The sequence below is a fragment of the Saccoglossus kowalevskii genome, chromosome 20, assembly GCF_978046115.1.
Source record: "Saccoglossus kowalevskii chromosome 20, keSacKowa6.1, whole genome shotgun sequence".
Lineage (NCBI taxonomy): Eukaryota > Metazoa > Hemichordata > Enteropneusta > Harrimaniidae > Saccoglossus > Saccoglossus kowalevskii.
In genome coordinates this window covers 2,066,541-2,083,730 of record NC_140660.1, presented here as the reverse complement: position 1 = coordinate 2,083,730, position 17,190 = coordinate 2,066,541, and the positions used below count along the sequence as shown (strand labels likewise).

The 17,190-nt window shown below is 39.9% G+C and overlaps 1 protein-coding gene and 1 pseudogene across 2 annotated transcripts in view; one reads left to right on the top strand and one right to left on the bottom strand.

Moving 5' to 3' along the window:
• Window positions 1–5,841: 5,841 nt before the first annotated feature.
• The window catches only part of LOC144357783 (uncharacterized), an 11,890-nt gene continuing 541 nt past the window's right edge, over window positions 5,842–17,190 (bottom strand). Inside the window, exons 2-4 of the mRNA XM_085494698.1 lie at window positions 12,591–12,746; window positions 6,697–7,265; window positions 5,842–5,869 (exon numbers count right to left, since the gene is read on the bottom strand). Of these exons, the coding sequence (XP_085350824.1) occupies window positions 5,842–5,869; window positions 6,697–7,265; window positions 12,591–12,731 (738 nt within the window). The 5' untranslated portion in view covers window positions 12,732–12,746. The remainder of the gene's footprint in view (window positions 5,870–6,696; window positions 7,266–12,590; window positions 12,747–17,190) is intronic.
• Window positions 16,673–17,190, top strand: part of LOC144342288 (ubiquitin-conjugating enzyme E2 Z-like) — a 20,470-nt pseudogene continuing 19,952 nt past the window's right edge. Inside the window, exon 1 of the transcript XR_014927985.1 lies at window positions 16,673–16,870. The product of XR_014927985.1 is annotated as a ubiquitin-conjugating enzyme E2 Z-like (transcript). The remainder of the gene's footprint in view (window positions 16,871–17,190) is intronic.

Here is a 17,190-nt window from a genome sequence, read left to right as displayed (position 1 = left end):
CAAGCAGTGAAACATAAGCAGTTTACAGTACACAGCGTTGGAACCAATGGCTTTACAGCGACTTAAAAGTGTATTTTTCATCATTTTTTTCAATTCATGTAATTACGAGGTAAAATGACCTTTGTGTTATCAAGTACATACATTGTGAACATAGTTTAAAAGCATGAAAATGAATTCAAAAAAAACAAAAACATTTCAAGTTATTGGCATGCCATTATTACAACTATAATCTATGTGACCTGATACTAAATGTGCGTTCAATGAAGACACATTTTGTGAGCGCTTCATACAATTTTTGACCAAACGTTTCGTCATTTGCGAAAGTTGTGTTATGACTCACCAACATACCAAAATGGCGGAAAGGTTTACTCATCTGGTATTAAAACAAAGGTCAGTTTGGCTTGATATTACACGCACTAAAGAAAAATATGTTAAAAGTGTTACTTGCGTCTCTTTAACAAATTATACCCATATGACTTTCGGACACTTCAAAGAAATGCAAACTCATACGAAACTATTTTTCGCACAAGAATAATTTTTTATAAAGCAAGTCAATTCAAACACAGTCAGCTGGCATGCAAGTGATAATCAAATAAATGTGACTAATCCCTCGGTAGATATTTACTATATGGGGGCAGCCATCTTGAATATGGTTTAAAAACCAATTAAGTCAAATAACAGGTTTTTCAGATTCCTACAGAGAAAAAATACAAAACTTTCACACCCAAATGATCATATATAATTTTAAGCCCATATTTTTGTTTTTTTGGCGTGTAAAATCCCATGCATATGAACACCAGATTACACGAAGAACACTTTCCTGGGGTATTTGAAACCAAAATTATCATTTAAGACTAATTATTTTTTCACTAATTAGCTTCTTACCATTGACAGATAATTTTGGTTTCAAATAACCCAGGAAAGTGTTCCAGGTTTTTATGTCATTTTGTGTTCATATACAAAAGAATTTTTCAAACAAAAACAATGAATTCAGATGAATTTGTTGGCTTAATATTAATTACCCCAACAGATCATTTGATTGTGAATGCTTGGTATTTTTTTCCCCTGATTTGTAGGAATCTGAAAACCTTGTTGTGCTTTCTTTAGTTTCAAGACATACTCAAGATGGCTGCCCCATATAGTAATATTGGTAAATTGATTGCATTTATTTTATTATCACTTGTACGCCAGCTGACTGTGTATTCAAAGTTACACACTGTAATTATTCATAAAGTGCTATTAGGGTCTTGGGACTATTTAAGTATCACTATATTCGGTCTGAATTTGTATAAATCCTAAGAAATATCGCCCTCAATTGTCAGCATGTCTAAATGCTAGCCATCAATTAGGCTACCCATTTTTGTATTCTAAGAGACACAATACATGTGAATTCACAAAGATTTGATTCTGATCTGAATTACTGCCATCAGCAGTAAGTCAGATATTTGTCTTTTCTACATGTGAATTCACAAAGATTTGATTCTGATCTGAATTACTACCATCAACAGTAAGTCAGACATTTGTCTTTTCTACATGTGAATTCACAAAGATTTGATTCTGATCTGAATTACTGCCATCAACAGTAATTCAGATATTTGTTTTTTCTACATGTGAATTCACAAAGATTTGATTCTGATCTGAATTACTGCCATCAACAGTAATTCAGATATTTGTTTTTTCTACATGTGAATTCACAAAGATTTGATTCTGATCTGAATTACTGCCATCAGCAGTAAGTCAGATATTTGTCTTTTCTACATGTGAATTCACAAAGATTTGATTCTGATTTGAATTACTACCATCAACAGTAATTCAGATATTTGTTTTTTCTATATGTGAATTCACAAAGATTTGATTCTGATCTGAATTACTGCCATCAGCAGTAAGTCAGATATTTGTCTTTTCTACATGTGAATTCACAAAGATTTGATTCTGATTTGAATTACTGCCACCAGTAGTAATTCAGATGTTTTTTTTCTACATGTGAATTCAAAGATTTGATTCTGATCTGAATTACTACCATCAACAGTAATTCAAATCCTTGTTTTTTTTCTACACTTGAATTCACAAAGATTTGATTCTGATCTGAATTACTACCATCAACAGTAATTCAAATCCTTGTTTTTTTTCTACACTTGAATTCACAAAGATTTGATTCTGATCTGAATTACTACCATCAACAGTAATTCAAATCCTTGTTTTTTTCTACATGTGAATTCACAAAGATTTGATTCTGATTTGAATTACTGCCACCAGCAGTAATTCAGATATTTATTTTTTCTACATGTGAATTCACAAAGATTTGATTCTGATTTCAATTACTGCCATCAGCAGTAATTCAGATATTTGTTTTTTCTACATGTGAATTCACAAAGATTTGATTCTGATCTGAATTACTGCCATCAACAGTAAGTCAGATATTTGTCTTTTCTACATGTGAATTCACAAAGATTTGATTCTGATCTGAATTACTGCCATCAGCAGTAAGTCAGATATTTGTCTTTTCTACATGTGAATTCACAAAGATTTGATTCTGATTTGAATTACTGCCACCAGTAGTAATTCAGATGTTTTCTTTTTTCTACATGTGAATTCAAAGATTTGATTCTGATCTGAATTACTACCATCAACAGTAATTCAAATCCTTGTTTTTTTTCTACATTTGAATTCACAAAGATTTGATTCTGATCTGAATTACTACCATCAACAGTAATTCAAATCCTTGTTTTTTTTTCTACATGTGAATTCACAAAGATTTGATTCTGATTTGAATTACTGCCACCAGTAGTAATTCAGATGTTTTCTTTTTTCTACATGTGAATTCAAAGATTTGATTCTGATCTGAATTACTACCATCAACAGTAATTCAAATCCTTGTTTTTTTTTTCTACATTTGAATTCACAAAGATTTGATTCTGATCTGAATTACTACCATCAACAGTAATTCAAATCCTTGTTTTTTTCTACATGTGAATTCACAAAGATTTGATTCTGATCTGAATTACTACCATCAACAGTAATTCAAATCCTTGTTTTTTTCTACATGTGAATTCACAAAGATTTGATTCTGATCTGAATTACTACCATCAACAGTAATTCAAATCCTTGTTTTTTTCTACATGTGAATTTACAAAGATTTGATTCTGATTTGAATTACTGCCATCAACAGTAATTCAAATCCTTGTTTTTTTCTACATGTGAATTCACAAAGATTTGATTCTGATTTGAATTACTGCCATCAACAGTAATTCAGATATTTGTTTTCTCTTTCCTACATACGAGTTCACAAAGATTTGATTCTGATTTGAATTACTTTCACCAGCAGTAATTCAAATCCTTCTTTTCTTTTCTCTGGCAATGCTCACAAATTCAGACTATCCCATACTTCACATAATAGTCCAAAGAACCCAATAAGTGCAACTTTAAAACAACAAAGTCAAAATGACACTCATCTAATTTCATTCTTATGAAAGCCCGAAACTCATATAGGTAAATTTATATCAGCAAAATAGTTTACAATATTATTCGACACAGGTCTTCCCAGAATGCCACAGAACGTCATCAATAACAAAAAGGAATAACATTTTACAGGGAAACACTGAGTCATGTGCCATTGGATCTAAACATCAATTCTCACTTCAAATCACTAAAATTAAAATATATAAAATAACTCACCCTGACGATGTTACTCCACTACTCACTTGTAAATAGTATAATCATGTCTGAAGAAATAACTGGTCAAACCGTTTGGGGAGAGGTGAGGTGGAGTGGGGTGAGGTGAGGTGCAAGAAAAAATAAACATAATTGTAAAACCATAATCCAAGTATTTATGAACATTACTGGAAAACAGAAAAAATAATATTTATTAGTTATAGATAATTTAATAAAAATCTAAAAGGATATGCAAATTTTGCGATTCAACGCATTCCCAAAAATTATGCATAAAACAAAGTATGTAGACAACAACGTATTCTTGGGGGCGGAGCTACATCATAGAATGTTCTACGTTTCTATCACATGCACCACTGTACCATGTACATGTGTTTCTATGGGCTCTGCACGAGCTGCTGTGGAACGCCGGTTGAAGAGCCGGTAAAAACAACACAAACTGAAGTTCAATTTAAACGCGAACAACAAAATTTATAGATATATGTTGCACACGTAGGGGTTATCTCAAATCCAGTTTTCTGAGTTTTTCGGCCTCTCAAGATGGTTGCCAGACGGTGAAAATGCCCGGATGTTCGCTCCCGAGAATACAACGAAAGTTTTTGAAAAATATTGTTATGCATATAAATTATACATATTACCACTAGTGACATTTGTTGACAGTTGTCAATATCTGAAACCTGATATTTTGCAGGTTATTGAATATCATAAACACTATGTAAATTATTATACATATTATGTAGCATTTGATGCTTCTCTGTTCGAGAATACAGCACTACCACACCATGAGGCATTATCAAACGATTAGGGGATAAGCCTGATATTAAAGGTCAGTACATTACAATTTATGCGTAAATTAATTAACATCCAAGCTGACATTGCCTTTGCATAAAAACTTAAAGCAGTCTTAAAGCAGGTATAATTGTCAACTTATTCTTAGTAGTATTTACCAATGTTATTAATATAGGATAAATTTAGACGATTACTCTGCACAGCAATCTAAGTTAGTTCAAGCCAAGCTTGCTAAATGTTAAACTATAATCAAACCAAACTCTATTCACTCAAATATAACACTTAACAGTCAATATTGGCAAAATTAATAAAATATGTAAATATGAAGTAATATGACATAAGCAAAACAACTAAAGAATAAACCAATAAAAACAAAAAGTTTTGATTAATAAAGTTGATTTCTTCATATATGTGGTTAGTTTTACTATTTGTAAATTTTGTAAAAACCAAATCATTTTAATTTGTAACAATTTTTAGAAGACCCATAACAGGAGGAAACTGTGGATAATATATTCGTAATCCATTCCTTTGATTAAATGGTTTAAAGAGCCTTATCAAATTTTAATTTTTACTTCTGAAAAACTGTAACTAATGTTTCACCATTTTCAAAAAAGTGATAAATTGAAAATAGATATTGGAACATGCAAAAGCTGAAGATAAACATTGACTGAATATTACTTTTTCATAATTTTTGACATTTATTGTAGGTTTATAACTGTATATGGCCACCAAAAGAAAGAAAATATGAATTTAGTTCAATGCTGAATTAAAAGCAAAACAAAAAACCATAAATTCAGTTGCTATATTTTCTTGATATAGGCACAAAATTGATTAAAATTGATTATAATAATTTTTCTGGATGTTGAAATGATTAACTGATTCGCAAATGTTAAGTCATGAATAAAAGCAAATTCAAATAAAGATATAATAGAATTCAGACATGTTTTGAATTACAATTCAATTCCATTGGTTGTCCTATCAATAATGAGATAAATTTAGTGGAAAATAACAATTGGCACACTCTCCCTGGTCAAACTAGTGGGGGCGCTCCATGGCGACTACCTAGCTTAGTGATAAAAGACAGAAGGAGAACCGCAAAAGCATGGTGACTACCTAGCTTAGTGATAACAGACTGTGAAGGAGAATAGCAAAAGAAATAATTTATGTTGAGGTGAACATTTCACTAGAAATCACATTTTTTTAAAGTCTGCACGAAAAAAAAAAAATCGAGAAGAGAAAATAAGTTGCATGTCAAAAGCAAAAATCTAGAGTAAGCTGCGAAAACGAAATTTTTTTTCACGAGTCAGCAAATTATATACGAGTTGGAAACGTTTCCAAAGTGAAGAAAATTTAAATTTAAAAAAAATTAAATTTAAATTTTCTTCACTTCACTTCAGTAGCAACGTCATCTCTAAAAGATAATAAAGACAATAATTAATGGATCAGTCAGGTTTTCAAGACATCTTGGTGGCAACTAGATTTCTCAAGTTCATCTGATTTTTTTGAAATTTGAAACTTCACAATATTATACAAATAGCACTAACAACAATAAAATTTGCCGAAACTTATCAACACTCGTTCAAATGTTCAAAAGCCAAATTTTCCCCTAAACGTGGTAAGCTATGTCACCAACATTGCCATGTTCAAGGTTTGGACGTTACATGTGAACACTTTTCAATGTTTTTCTTGGCTGCAGAAGCACTACAGAGCATGACAAAAATAGAAACCTGTCAATATAATTTCATGATTATAGTATAATTAATGTGCCAAACAATGGTAAACATGGTAAAAGCACACATGTACATGTACGTTGAAATTGACAACTCATTGCACGCTAACGTAGAAATCGACAACCCCCTGCACATGTTAAGGCTGTACAAGGGCAATGGGACGAAACCTTTTTAAAACGAATGAGAATTAGGATGAAAATAAATTGGGACGAATGTGTTTGGATGAATATAAATTGGGAGAAATTGACTGTGAATTCTCGGATATCCTCATAATAAACTGAAGCCAAACAAAATAAGAGAGGTCAGAAATACTTTTTTATAAAATTAGAAGTTTAGAACTGTTTCAGATTTACCAATTTTTTGACTCCACCACTTTTGTGTTTGGGTCTATGGCAGTAATATGTAAAAGTTTAATAACCACTTTTCTTATTTACGAAGTAAGTTACAAGTAAGATTTAAATCTCTAAGGATTACTAATGCATCTTACTGATGAGTTAGAAATTTGTACCTTTCTTCAGGAACGTGCCCGTCAACTTGTATTGTGACCGTTTCTTGTGGAGTCACAGCGTCGGGTTCATCATACACATCACTGTCACTCTGATCAGCTGCATCAGCAGTGGTACGTGTTTCGTTCTTGACAGCAGCTAGTTTGGCTTGTGGTAATACAGTCGGACGCATTGGTGGCGGTAAGGGAGCGGATGTCGCTGCAGCTCCAAAGCACTCTGGTAGCAGGTCTGGTGTTGTTGGTGGCACCATTGGCATCACGTAACCAGGGCGTGGACGCGGTGGTGGGATTGGTGGTGGGATCGATCGGGGACTGTGCATATTGTAGTGGATTCCCCTAGTTACTACTTCGTGTTGTCTACCTAACTCTCTTGCTTCGTCAACATACGGGTTTATAAACATGTTTTCAAAAGGATTGGCTGCTGGGGCGTTGTTGTTATTGATGCTTTCTGGCATTCTCAGTGACATGTTAGAATTCTCAACCTGTTTTAGCAGACTCACATATGCTTCATCTTTGTCTTGTTTTTCTTTAATTTCTCTCTTCAATTCTTCTCTCAGAAGCATTGTCTCTTCCTGATGAAATACAAGAAATTAACAAAAATGTATTAATTAACAACAAAATAATTAAGCTGCACCATTCAGTCTCACCAGTCAGATCTGAGGGGTCATTGCCCTTATGACTTAGCTGTGTGGTGTGGATCAGCTTGAACGGGCTTTATGCTCTCTGTACATAATAAGTTTGGTTATTAAACATACATGTCAGGTGGCCGAGGGGGAGACATGCTGTGACGTGAAGCTAGGTGATTAGGTGCTGTATATGAGGATCGGTTGGAGTCACATAGTATTAACCCTTCCATATAGATGATGTCATTAACTAATGCCACACATTGCTGTCTGGTGATATTTCAAGGGGAACCTGGAAAACCCACGGATTGTACCAATGAATTATGGGACACTATTGTTTATGTTGTTTACTATGTTAATCTATCTTTTGTTATCCATTGTAATTTTAATCCAGAAAGCAAATTTGGTGTGAGCTTAGGCTTAAATAGAGAAGCCCAAGATGTATATTGCTTTTTGGTCCAGATTGGTGTGTCCTCTGGGTCCAGATTGGTGTGTCCTCTGGGTCCAGAGTGGTATATGTCCTCTGGGTCCAGAGTGGTGTGTCCTCTGGGTCCAGAGTGGTATATGTCCTCTGGGTCCAGAGTGGTATGTCCTCTGGGTCCAGAGTGGTGTGTCCTCTGGGTCCAGAGTGGTATATGTCCTCTGGGTCCAGAGTGGTATGTCCTCTGGGTCCAGAGTGGTGTGTCCTCTGGGTCCAGAGTGGTGTGTCCTCTGAGTCCAGAGTGGTGTGTCCTCTGAGTCCAGAGTGGTGTGTCCTCTGGGTCCAGAGTGGTGTGTCCTTTGGGTCAAGAGTGGTGTGTCCTCTGGGTCCAGAGTGGTGTGTCCTCTGGGTCCAGAGTGGTGTGTCCTCTGGGTGCAGAGTGGTGTGTCCTCTGGGTGCAGAGTGGTGTGTCCTATGGGTGCAGAGTGGTGTGTCCTCTGGGTCCAGAGTGGTGTGTCCTCTGGGTCCAGAGTGGTGTGTCCTCTGGGTCCAGAGTGGTGTGTCCTTTGGGTCCAGAGTGGTGTGTCCTCTGGGTCCAGAGTGGTGTGTCCTCTGGGTCCAGAGTGGTGTGTCCTCTGGGTGCAGAGTGGTGTGTCCTCTGGGTCCAGAGTGGTGTGTCCTCTGGGTGCAGAGTGGTGTGTCCTCTGGGTCCAGAGTGGTGTGTCCTCTGGGTCCAGAGTGGTGTGTCCTCTGGGTCCAGAGTGGTGTGTCCTCTGGGTCCAGAGCGGTGTGTCCTCTGGGTGCAGAGTGGTGTGTCCTCTGGGTGCAGAGTGGTGTGTCCTCTGGGTCCAGAGTGGTGTGTCCTCTGAGTCCAGAGTGGTGTGTCCTCTGGGTGCAGAGTGGTGTGTCCTCTGGGTGCAGAGTGGTGTGTCCTCTGGGTGCAGAGTGGTATATGTCCTATGGGTCCAGAGTGGTGTGTCCTCTGGGTCCAGAGTGGTATATGTCCTCTGGGTCCAGAGTGGTGTGTCCTCTGGGTCCAGAGTGGTGTGTCCTCTGAGTCCAGAGTGGTGTGTCCTCTGAGTCCAGAGTGGTGTGTCCTCTGGGTCCAGAGTGGTATATGTCCTCTGGGTCCAGAGTGGTGTGTCCTCTGGGTCCAGAGTGGTATATGTCCTCTGGGTCCAGAGTGGTGTGTCCTCTGGGTCCAGAGTGGTGTGTCCTCTGAGTCCAGAGTGGTGTGTCCTCTGAGTCCAGAGTGGTGTGTCCTCTGGGTCCAGAGTGGTGAGTCCTCTGGGTCCAGAGTGGTGTGTCCTTTGGGTCAAGAGTGGTGTGTCCTCTGGGTCCAGAGTGGTGTGTCCTCTGGGTGCAGAGTGGTGTGTCCTCTGGGTGCAGAGTGGTGTGTCCTATGGGTGCAGAGTGGTGTGTCCTCTGGGTCCAGAGTGGTGTGTCCTCTGGGTCCAGAGTGGTGTGTCCTCTGGGTCCAGAGTGGTGTGTCCTTTGGGTCAAGAGTGGTGTGTCCTCTGGGTCCAGAGTGGTGTGTCCTCTGGGTGCAGAGTGGTGTGTCCTATGGGTGCAGAGTGGTGTGTCCTCTGGGTCCAGAGTGGTGTGTCCTCTGGGTCCAGAGTGGTGTGTCCTCTGGGTCCAGAGTGGTGTGTCCTCTGGGTCCAGAGTGGTGTGTCCTCTGGGTCCAGAGTGGTGTGTCCTCTGGGTGCAGAGTGGTGTGTCCTCTGGGTCCAGAGTGGTGTGTCCTCTGGGTCCAGAGTGGTGTGTCCTCTGGGTGCAGAGTGGTGTGTCCTCTGGGTCCAGAGTGGTGTGTCCTCTGGGTGCAGAGTGGTGTGTCCTCTGGGTCCAGAGTGGTGTGTCCTCTGGGTCCAGAGTGGTGTGTCCTCTGGGTCCAGAGTGGTGTGTCCTCTGGGTCCAGAGTGGTGTGTCCTCTGGGTCCAGAGTGGTGTGTCCTCTGGGTCCAGAGTGGTGTGTCCTCTGGGTCCAGAGTGGTGTGTCCTCTGGGTCCAGAGTGGTGTGTCCTCTGGGTCCAGAGTGGTGTGTCCTCTGGGTCCAGAGTGGTGTGTCCTATGGGTGCAGAGTTGTGTGTCCTCTGGGTGCAGAGTGGTGTGTCCTCTGGGTGCAGAGTGGTGTGTCCTATGGGTCCAGAGTGGTGTGTCCTCTGGATCCAGAGTGGTGTGTCCTCTGGGTCCAGAGTGGTGTGTCCTCTGGGTCCAGAGTGGTGTGTCCTCTGGGTCCAGAGTGGTGTGTCCTCTGGGTGCAGAGTGGTGTGTCCTCTGGGTCCAGAGTGGTGTGTCCTCTGGGTGCAGAGTGGTGTGTCCTATGGGTGCAGAGTTGTGTGTCCTCTGGGTGCAGAGTGGTGTGTCCTCTGGGTGCAGAGTGGTGTGTCCTCTGGGTCCAGAGTGGTGTGTCCTATGGGTGCAGAGTTGTGTGTCCTCTGGGTCCAGAGTGGTGTGTCCTATGGGTGCAGAGTGGTGTGTCCTATGGGTGCAGAGTTGTGTGTCCTCTGGGTCCAGAGTGGTGTGTCCTCTGGGTCCAGAGTGGTGTGTCCTCTGGGTGCAGAGTGGTGTGTCCTATGGGTGCAGAGTGGTGTGGCCTCTGGGTCCAGAGTGATGTGTCCTCTGGGTCCAGAGTGGTGTGTCCTCTGGGTCCAGAGTGGTGTGTCCTATGGGTGCAGAGTTGTGTGTCCTCTGGGTGCAGAGTGGTGTGTCCTCTGGGTCCAGAGTGGTGTGTCCTCTGGGTCCAGAGTGGTGTGTCCTCTGGGTCCAGAGTGGTGTGTCCTATGGGTGCAGAGTGGTGTGTCCTCTGGGTCCAGAGTGGTGTGTCCTCTGGGTCCAGAGTGGTGTGTCCTCTGGGTCCAGAGTGGTGTGTCCTCTGGGTCCAGAGTGGTGTGTCCTCTGGGTCCAGAGTGGTGTGTCCTCTGGGTCCAGAGTGGTGTGTCCTCTGGGTCCAGAGTGGTGTGTCCTCTGGGTCCAGAGTGGTGTGTCCTATGGGTGCAGAGTTGTGTGTCCTCTGGGTGCAGAGTGGTGTGTCCTCTGGGTGCAGAGTGGTGTGTCCTATGGGTCCAGAGTGGTGTGTCCTCTGGATCCAGAGTGGTGTGTCTTCTGGGTCCAGAGTGGTGTGTCCTCTGGGTCCAGAGTGGTGTGTCCTCTGGGTCCAGAGTGGTGTGTCCTCTGGGTGCAGAGTGGTGTGTCTTCTGGGTCCAGAGTGGTGTGTCCTCTGGGTGCAGAGTGGTGTGTCCTATGGGTGCAGAGTTGTGTGTCCTCTGGGTGCAGAGTGGTGTGTCCTATGGGTGCAGAGTGGTGTGTCCTATGGGTGCAGAGTGGTGTGTCCTCTGGGCGCAGAGTTGTGTGTCCTCTGGGTGCAGAGTGGTGTGTCCTCTGGGTGCAGAGTGGTGTGTCCTATGAGTCCAGAGTGGTGTGTCCTATGGGTCCAGAGTGGTGTGTCCTATGGGTGCAGAGTGGTGTGTCCTCTGGGTCCAGAGTGGTGTGTCCTCTGGGTCCAGAGTGGTGTGTCCTCTGGGTCCAGAGTGGTGTGTCCTCTGGGTCCAGAGTGGTGTGTCCTATGGGTGCAGAGTGGTGTGTCCTATGGGTCCAGAGTGGTGTGTCCTCTGGGTCCAGAGTGGTGTGTCCTCTGGGTCCAGAGTGGTGTGTCCTCTGGGTGCAGAGTGGTGTGTCCTCTGGGTCCAGAGTGGTGTGTCCTCTGGGTCCAGAGTGGTGTGTCCTATGGGTCCAGAGTGGTGTGTCCTCTGGGTCCAGAGTGGTGTGTCCTCTGGGTCCAGAGTGGTGTGTCCTAAGGGTGCAGAGTTGTGTGTCCTCTGGATGCAGAGTGGTGTGTCCTCTGGGTCCAGAGTGGTGTGTCCTCTGGGTCCAGAGTGGTGTGTCCTATGGGTCCAGAGTGGTGTGTCCTCTGGGTCCAGAGTGGTGTGTCCTCTGGGTCCAGAGTGGTGTGTCCTCTGGGTGCAGAGTGGTGTGTCCTCCGGGTGCAGAGTGGTGTGTCCTCTGGGTCCAGAGTGGTGTGTCCTCTGGGTCCAGAGTGGTGTGTCCTCTGGGTCCAGAGTGGTGTGTCCTCTGGGTCCAGAGTGGTATGTCCTCTGGGTCCAGAGTGGTGTGTCCTCTGGGTCCAGAGTGGTGTGTCCTCTGGGTCCAGAGTGGTGTGTCCTCTGAGTCCAGAGTGGTGTGTCCTCCGGGTCCAGAGTGGTGTGTCCTCCGGGTGCAGAGTGGTGTGTCCTCTGGGTCCAGAGTGGTGTGTCCTCTGGGTCCAGAGTGGTGTGTCCTCTGGGTCCAGAGTGGTGTGTCCTCTGGGTCCAGAGTGGTGTGCGATGCAGCTAATTATGCTAATTTCCATGATGCAACAGGTGATCTTACTAAAGGTTTTGAAAATGAAATTTGATAAAATGAAATTTGATAAAATGAAATTCACTTCATAAACAAAGAAAGCCTCAAAATAAGAAATCAGGTGCTACAACAGTTCAGTTTGTGATTTCAGAGGTCACAGCCACATAGAATCTTGAATTTGTCTTGAATACTGGATAATACTTTATTTTAGCTGGAATTATTTTTCGCTGAAAAGACTTTTTGGGTGTTTTGTATGGAATTTATTTTCACTGATTTTTGATGAGCTGAATGTAAAATAAAGGAAAAGATGTATATTCACTGGAATTTACTTTCGCTGAAAATTGCAAAAAAATTCCAAGCGAAAATAAAGTATTTTACAGTACTTCTCCCTTCAGCAGTCACCGAGGTAACCCAACTTGACTTTGAGGATTCCATTTTGACCAATGTCCTAACAAAATCAGTCCTATAGAGAATGCACTATAAGAACCCCAACCCGGTTGAATACTTGTGTCTTACCTCCTGTGCTTCATTTTGTCTCTTAGCCTCCTTAATTTTCTTTTTCAGTTCATTCAATTCCTTCTCAGCATCTGCAAATCGCTTCACCGAATCCTGGTATTTTCCATCCAATTCCAAGACTTTCATTTCTGTTTTTTCCATATTTGTCTTCTCACTCTGAAAATAAAATTATTCCATGTAAAACCGTGCACATTCTTCTTTCATATTACTTTTTGGAGTCAGAAGTTGCCCATCAGAAACATTGAGAATGAAGAGGAGGGAGTAGGTAGATTTACTATGCAAAATGTGTTTCTTTCACTTTGTTTTGAACTGGATTTTTTTTTATGATGTTACTGTAATTTGTTTTTGGTACTTTTATCCAACGAGTTGTATTTTCTTTTTATAAATATTGTTTTTTTTTGTAATATTGGGAAAATATAGTAGTGACGTAGCATTACCATGAGGACACACGTTAACATGTGCGAATGAGACGAGTTTTGGATGTATATAGCGGACACACTAGCATCATCATCCGAATCGTGCGGTTAGGTTTGGTAAATGAAAACATGCTCTCCATGTGGCAATGGCCGAATAAATGAACCTTGGCTGGTGAAGATGCACTAGCATTAAACTGCACCACAATTGTACATTGCTTGATAATATATAACCAAGTTAAAGTTATCACAACGCAAACCTGAAATTCATAAACCGAGAGGGTCATCACCTGCGCACACGCAAGAATTGAGTCGCAAGCAATGATAACAACACACGCTAAAAACGCAAAGGCTCATGGGTAGACGCTTGTTTGTAAACAATGACACGCTATGGCTATCTGACGCATGAGGAGGTGACGACTCCCTGGCTTTAATGATAAATCAAAGAAAGCTTAGAAAGAACTCCCGTGTGCTGAGAGTATTGAAGACACATTAAAAATTAATTCAAAATTACTTGTACATGAGATATTGATAGAAAAGCTGAAAACTAATTATGTACATCAGGTAACTAATATGAACAGAACAGAACAAAAAAATTATGAATTATTATGCTAATTAGAGAATTAATATGAACAAATTTTAACCCAAAATTAATCAGGCCTGTCTATTGTCCTAGAGCATTTATGTACCAAATTTTATTCAAATGTGATGATCAGTAATTGAGATATCAGTGTTAATTAATTATGTTAATTAGGAGATTAATAAGCATAAATATTTACCAAAAACTAATTGGGTTTCTGCATAGATCTCTTTAAAAGTTTCATTAAAATCCAATTTGTGGTTCTTTATATATCAGTGGAACATTATGCAAATTAGGTAATTAATATCCAATTAAAACTAATTAGGTCTCTGCATAATTCAAGAAGATCTATGTAGCAAGTCTCATTGAAATATGATGATTACTACTTGATATATCAAAAGCTGAAAATTAATTAATTATGCAAATTAGATAATTAATATGTACTCGTATTACCCTAAAAACTATCAGGTTTGTGCAGTGTCCTATGACATCTATGTACCAAGTGTCATTGAAATGTGATGATTACTACTTGAAATATCAAAAGCTGAAAATTAATTAATTATGCAAATTAGCTAATTAATATATACTGATATTAGCCTAAAACTATCAGGTCTGTGCAGTGTCCTATGATGTCTATGTACCAAATTTCATTGAAATGTAATGATTACTACTTGAAATATCAGAAGCTGAAAATTAATTAATTATGCAAATTAGGTAATTAATATGTACTCGTATTACCTTAAAAACTATCAGGTCTGTGCAGTGTCCTATGACATCTATGTACCAAGTGTCATTGAAATGTGATGATTACTACTTGAAATATCAAAAGCTGAAAATTAATTAATTATGCAAATTAGGTAATTAATATGTACTCGTATTACCTTAAAAACTATCAGGTCTGTGCAGTGTCCTATGACATCTATGTACCAAGTGTCATTGAAATGTGATGATTACTACTTGAAATATTAAAAGCTGAAAATTAATTAATTATGCAAATTAGGTAATTAATATGTACTCATATTACCCTAAAAACTATCAGGTCTGTGCAGTGTCCTATGACATCTATGTACCAAGTTTCATTGAAATGTGATGATTACTACTTGAAATATCAAAAGCTGAAAATTAATTAATTATGCTAATTAGGTAATTAATATCTACTGATATTACCCAAAAAACTATCAGGTCTGTGCAATGACCTATGACATCTATGTACCAAATTTTATTGAAATGTGATGATTACTACTTGAAATATCAAAAGCTGAAATATAATTAATTATGCTAATTAGGTAATTAATATGTACTCGTATTACCCTAAAAACTATCAGGTCTGTGCAGTGTCCTATGACATCTATGTACCAAGTGTCATTGAAATGTGATGATTAGTACTTGAAATATCAAAAGCTGAAAATTAATTAATTATGCAAATTAGGTAATTAATATGTACTCATATTACCCTAAAAACTATCAGGTCTGTGCAGTGTCCTATGACATCTACATGTATGTACCAAGTTTCATTGAAATGTGGCAATTAATACTTGAAATATCAAAAGCTGAAAATTAATTAATTATGCTAATTAGGTAATTAATATTTACTGATATTACCCTAAAAACTTTCAGGTTTGTGCAGTGTCCTATGACATCTATGTACCAAGTTTTATTGAAATGTGATGATTAGTACTTGAGATATCAGTGGAAAAGCCGAAAATTGATTAATCATTATGCAAATTAGGTAATTAATATTGCACAGATTGTTACCCAAAACTAATCAAATCTGCGCATTAGTTTGGAGCATCTGTGTGCCAAGTTTCATCAAAATCCAATGAGTGGTTCTTTAGATATCAGTGGAACAGTCATGAAACAGCCAAAAATCAGCTAATTATCATGCAAATTAGGTAATTAATATGCATGGGATTTTTACCAAAACCTAATCAAATCTGCGCATTGGTCCAAGGCAACTATGCACCAAGTTTCATCAAAAACTGATGTATGGTTCTTGAGATATCAGTGGAACAGACGGACACACATACACACACACACACACACACAGACAGACACACTAACTGCAAATACTCCCATTATGTGCTTGGCACATGGGAGTCAAAAATTGTCAAATCGAAATGGAAATGCTGCAGACTATTAAGAACAAACAAACAAATAAATTGTAAAAGGCTAAATGAAACGCGATTGAAACGTTTCAGCCAGGAATATGTTCTCGACTTCCATGATCTTATTTACTACAAAAACATTCTCCTTCAAAACATTGTTCATTATTCGTACCGTCAGCTTCTACAACGTTTACATTTACAGTAATGAACGAACAAATAAAACTTCCAAACGATCATCAAAGTTACGACGTGACTTAACTTACTTCGCGATGTTATACACCGGTTATACCAATAATTCCTCATACTCAGTCATGCCATGAAAAAATGTTACTTATTTTTTTATACGAAATAGACGTAAAATTTGAGCGATTATTTTTGATCACTCGATCGCTTGGGTGAAAAACAAAGACCGCCATGATAATTGTGACGTATTAATTGACCGGCATGTGTGTTTTGACCCGATGGGTCAAAAACTCCATTAACCAATCAGAATACCGCATGGTAATGCCGGCAGAACCCGAAGTTTTCCGAATGGTAGTGATCATAATAATTACAGTGCGGAAGTAAAGCGATGTTGTAGCACGATGTGTTGGTATGGATTTCAGATGAAAACTGCATGATGGTTTTCGAAATAGGTGATAAGCAATTTTTAAAAGGTAAAAGAAGTCTTGCCATAAACAGTAAAATTGCAACTAACATTTTTGCAAACTCCACATTGTTTCAAACCGTTATTTTGTTTTTGAAACGGTTGATTGAAATGAACACACGTTATTTACGCAATATCGGACAATGCTGTGTACGCTGCTGGGGAATCCGTTGTGACGTCACAGGAAGCGCTGTCCCAGCTCAGGTGCAGCGTCAACAGGAAAAATCCCACACACCAAACATTCGAACGAGGGAAACGAAAGCGAGGGCGCCGCCAGTGTTTGGAGTGTGGGGGAATCCCAATCTTCCAGGCAAAGTTCTATTTCTACGAATATATACTTTTGGTGTTCTAGCCGAAAGGATCTTTGGGGAGAAGAATGGTGGAATTCCTCACCGCATTACGTAATGACAACAACGTGACGTCACATTGATCACGTGACACCGACCGCGTCCGGTGTGAGATGGCGACATGACCCTTCAAGAATACTTGGATGAATGGGCTTTATTTCGAATAATTACGTCTCAGTGGTTACTGTGGTGAGTATTTAATAAATAGACAATCTATCGACCTTAGTTGAGAGTCGTGTTTCACAGAACATTGCATAATTTTTAATCGTTTATTGCGCATTGGTCTCATTGCTGCGTCAACATGGACGGTCCTCTAAGAATGTCACCATAGCATTATGCTCCAGTCAATGTCAACCCCCACCCTCCTCACCTCGGGGTTTAGTGGGGGATTTGGAAATTATTGTTGTAAAATTTGCGAAATGCCCCACCTTCTGGGGCAAGATGGATAGGCAAATCCCCACTCAAAACAAACCCCCACATTTCTCCCACCGATCGCCACTGTCTGCCAC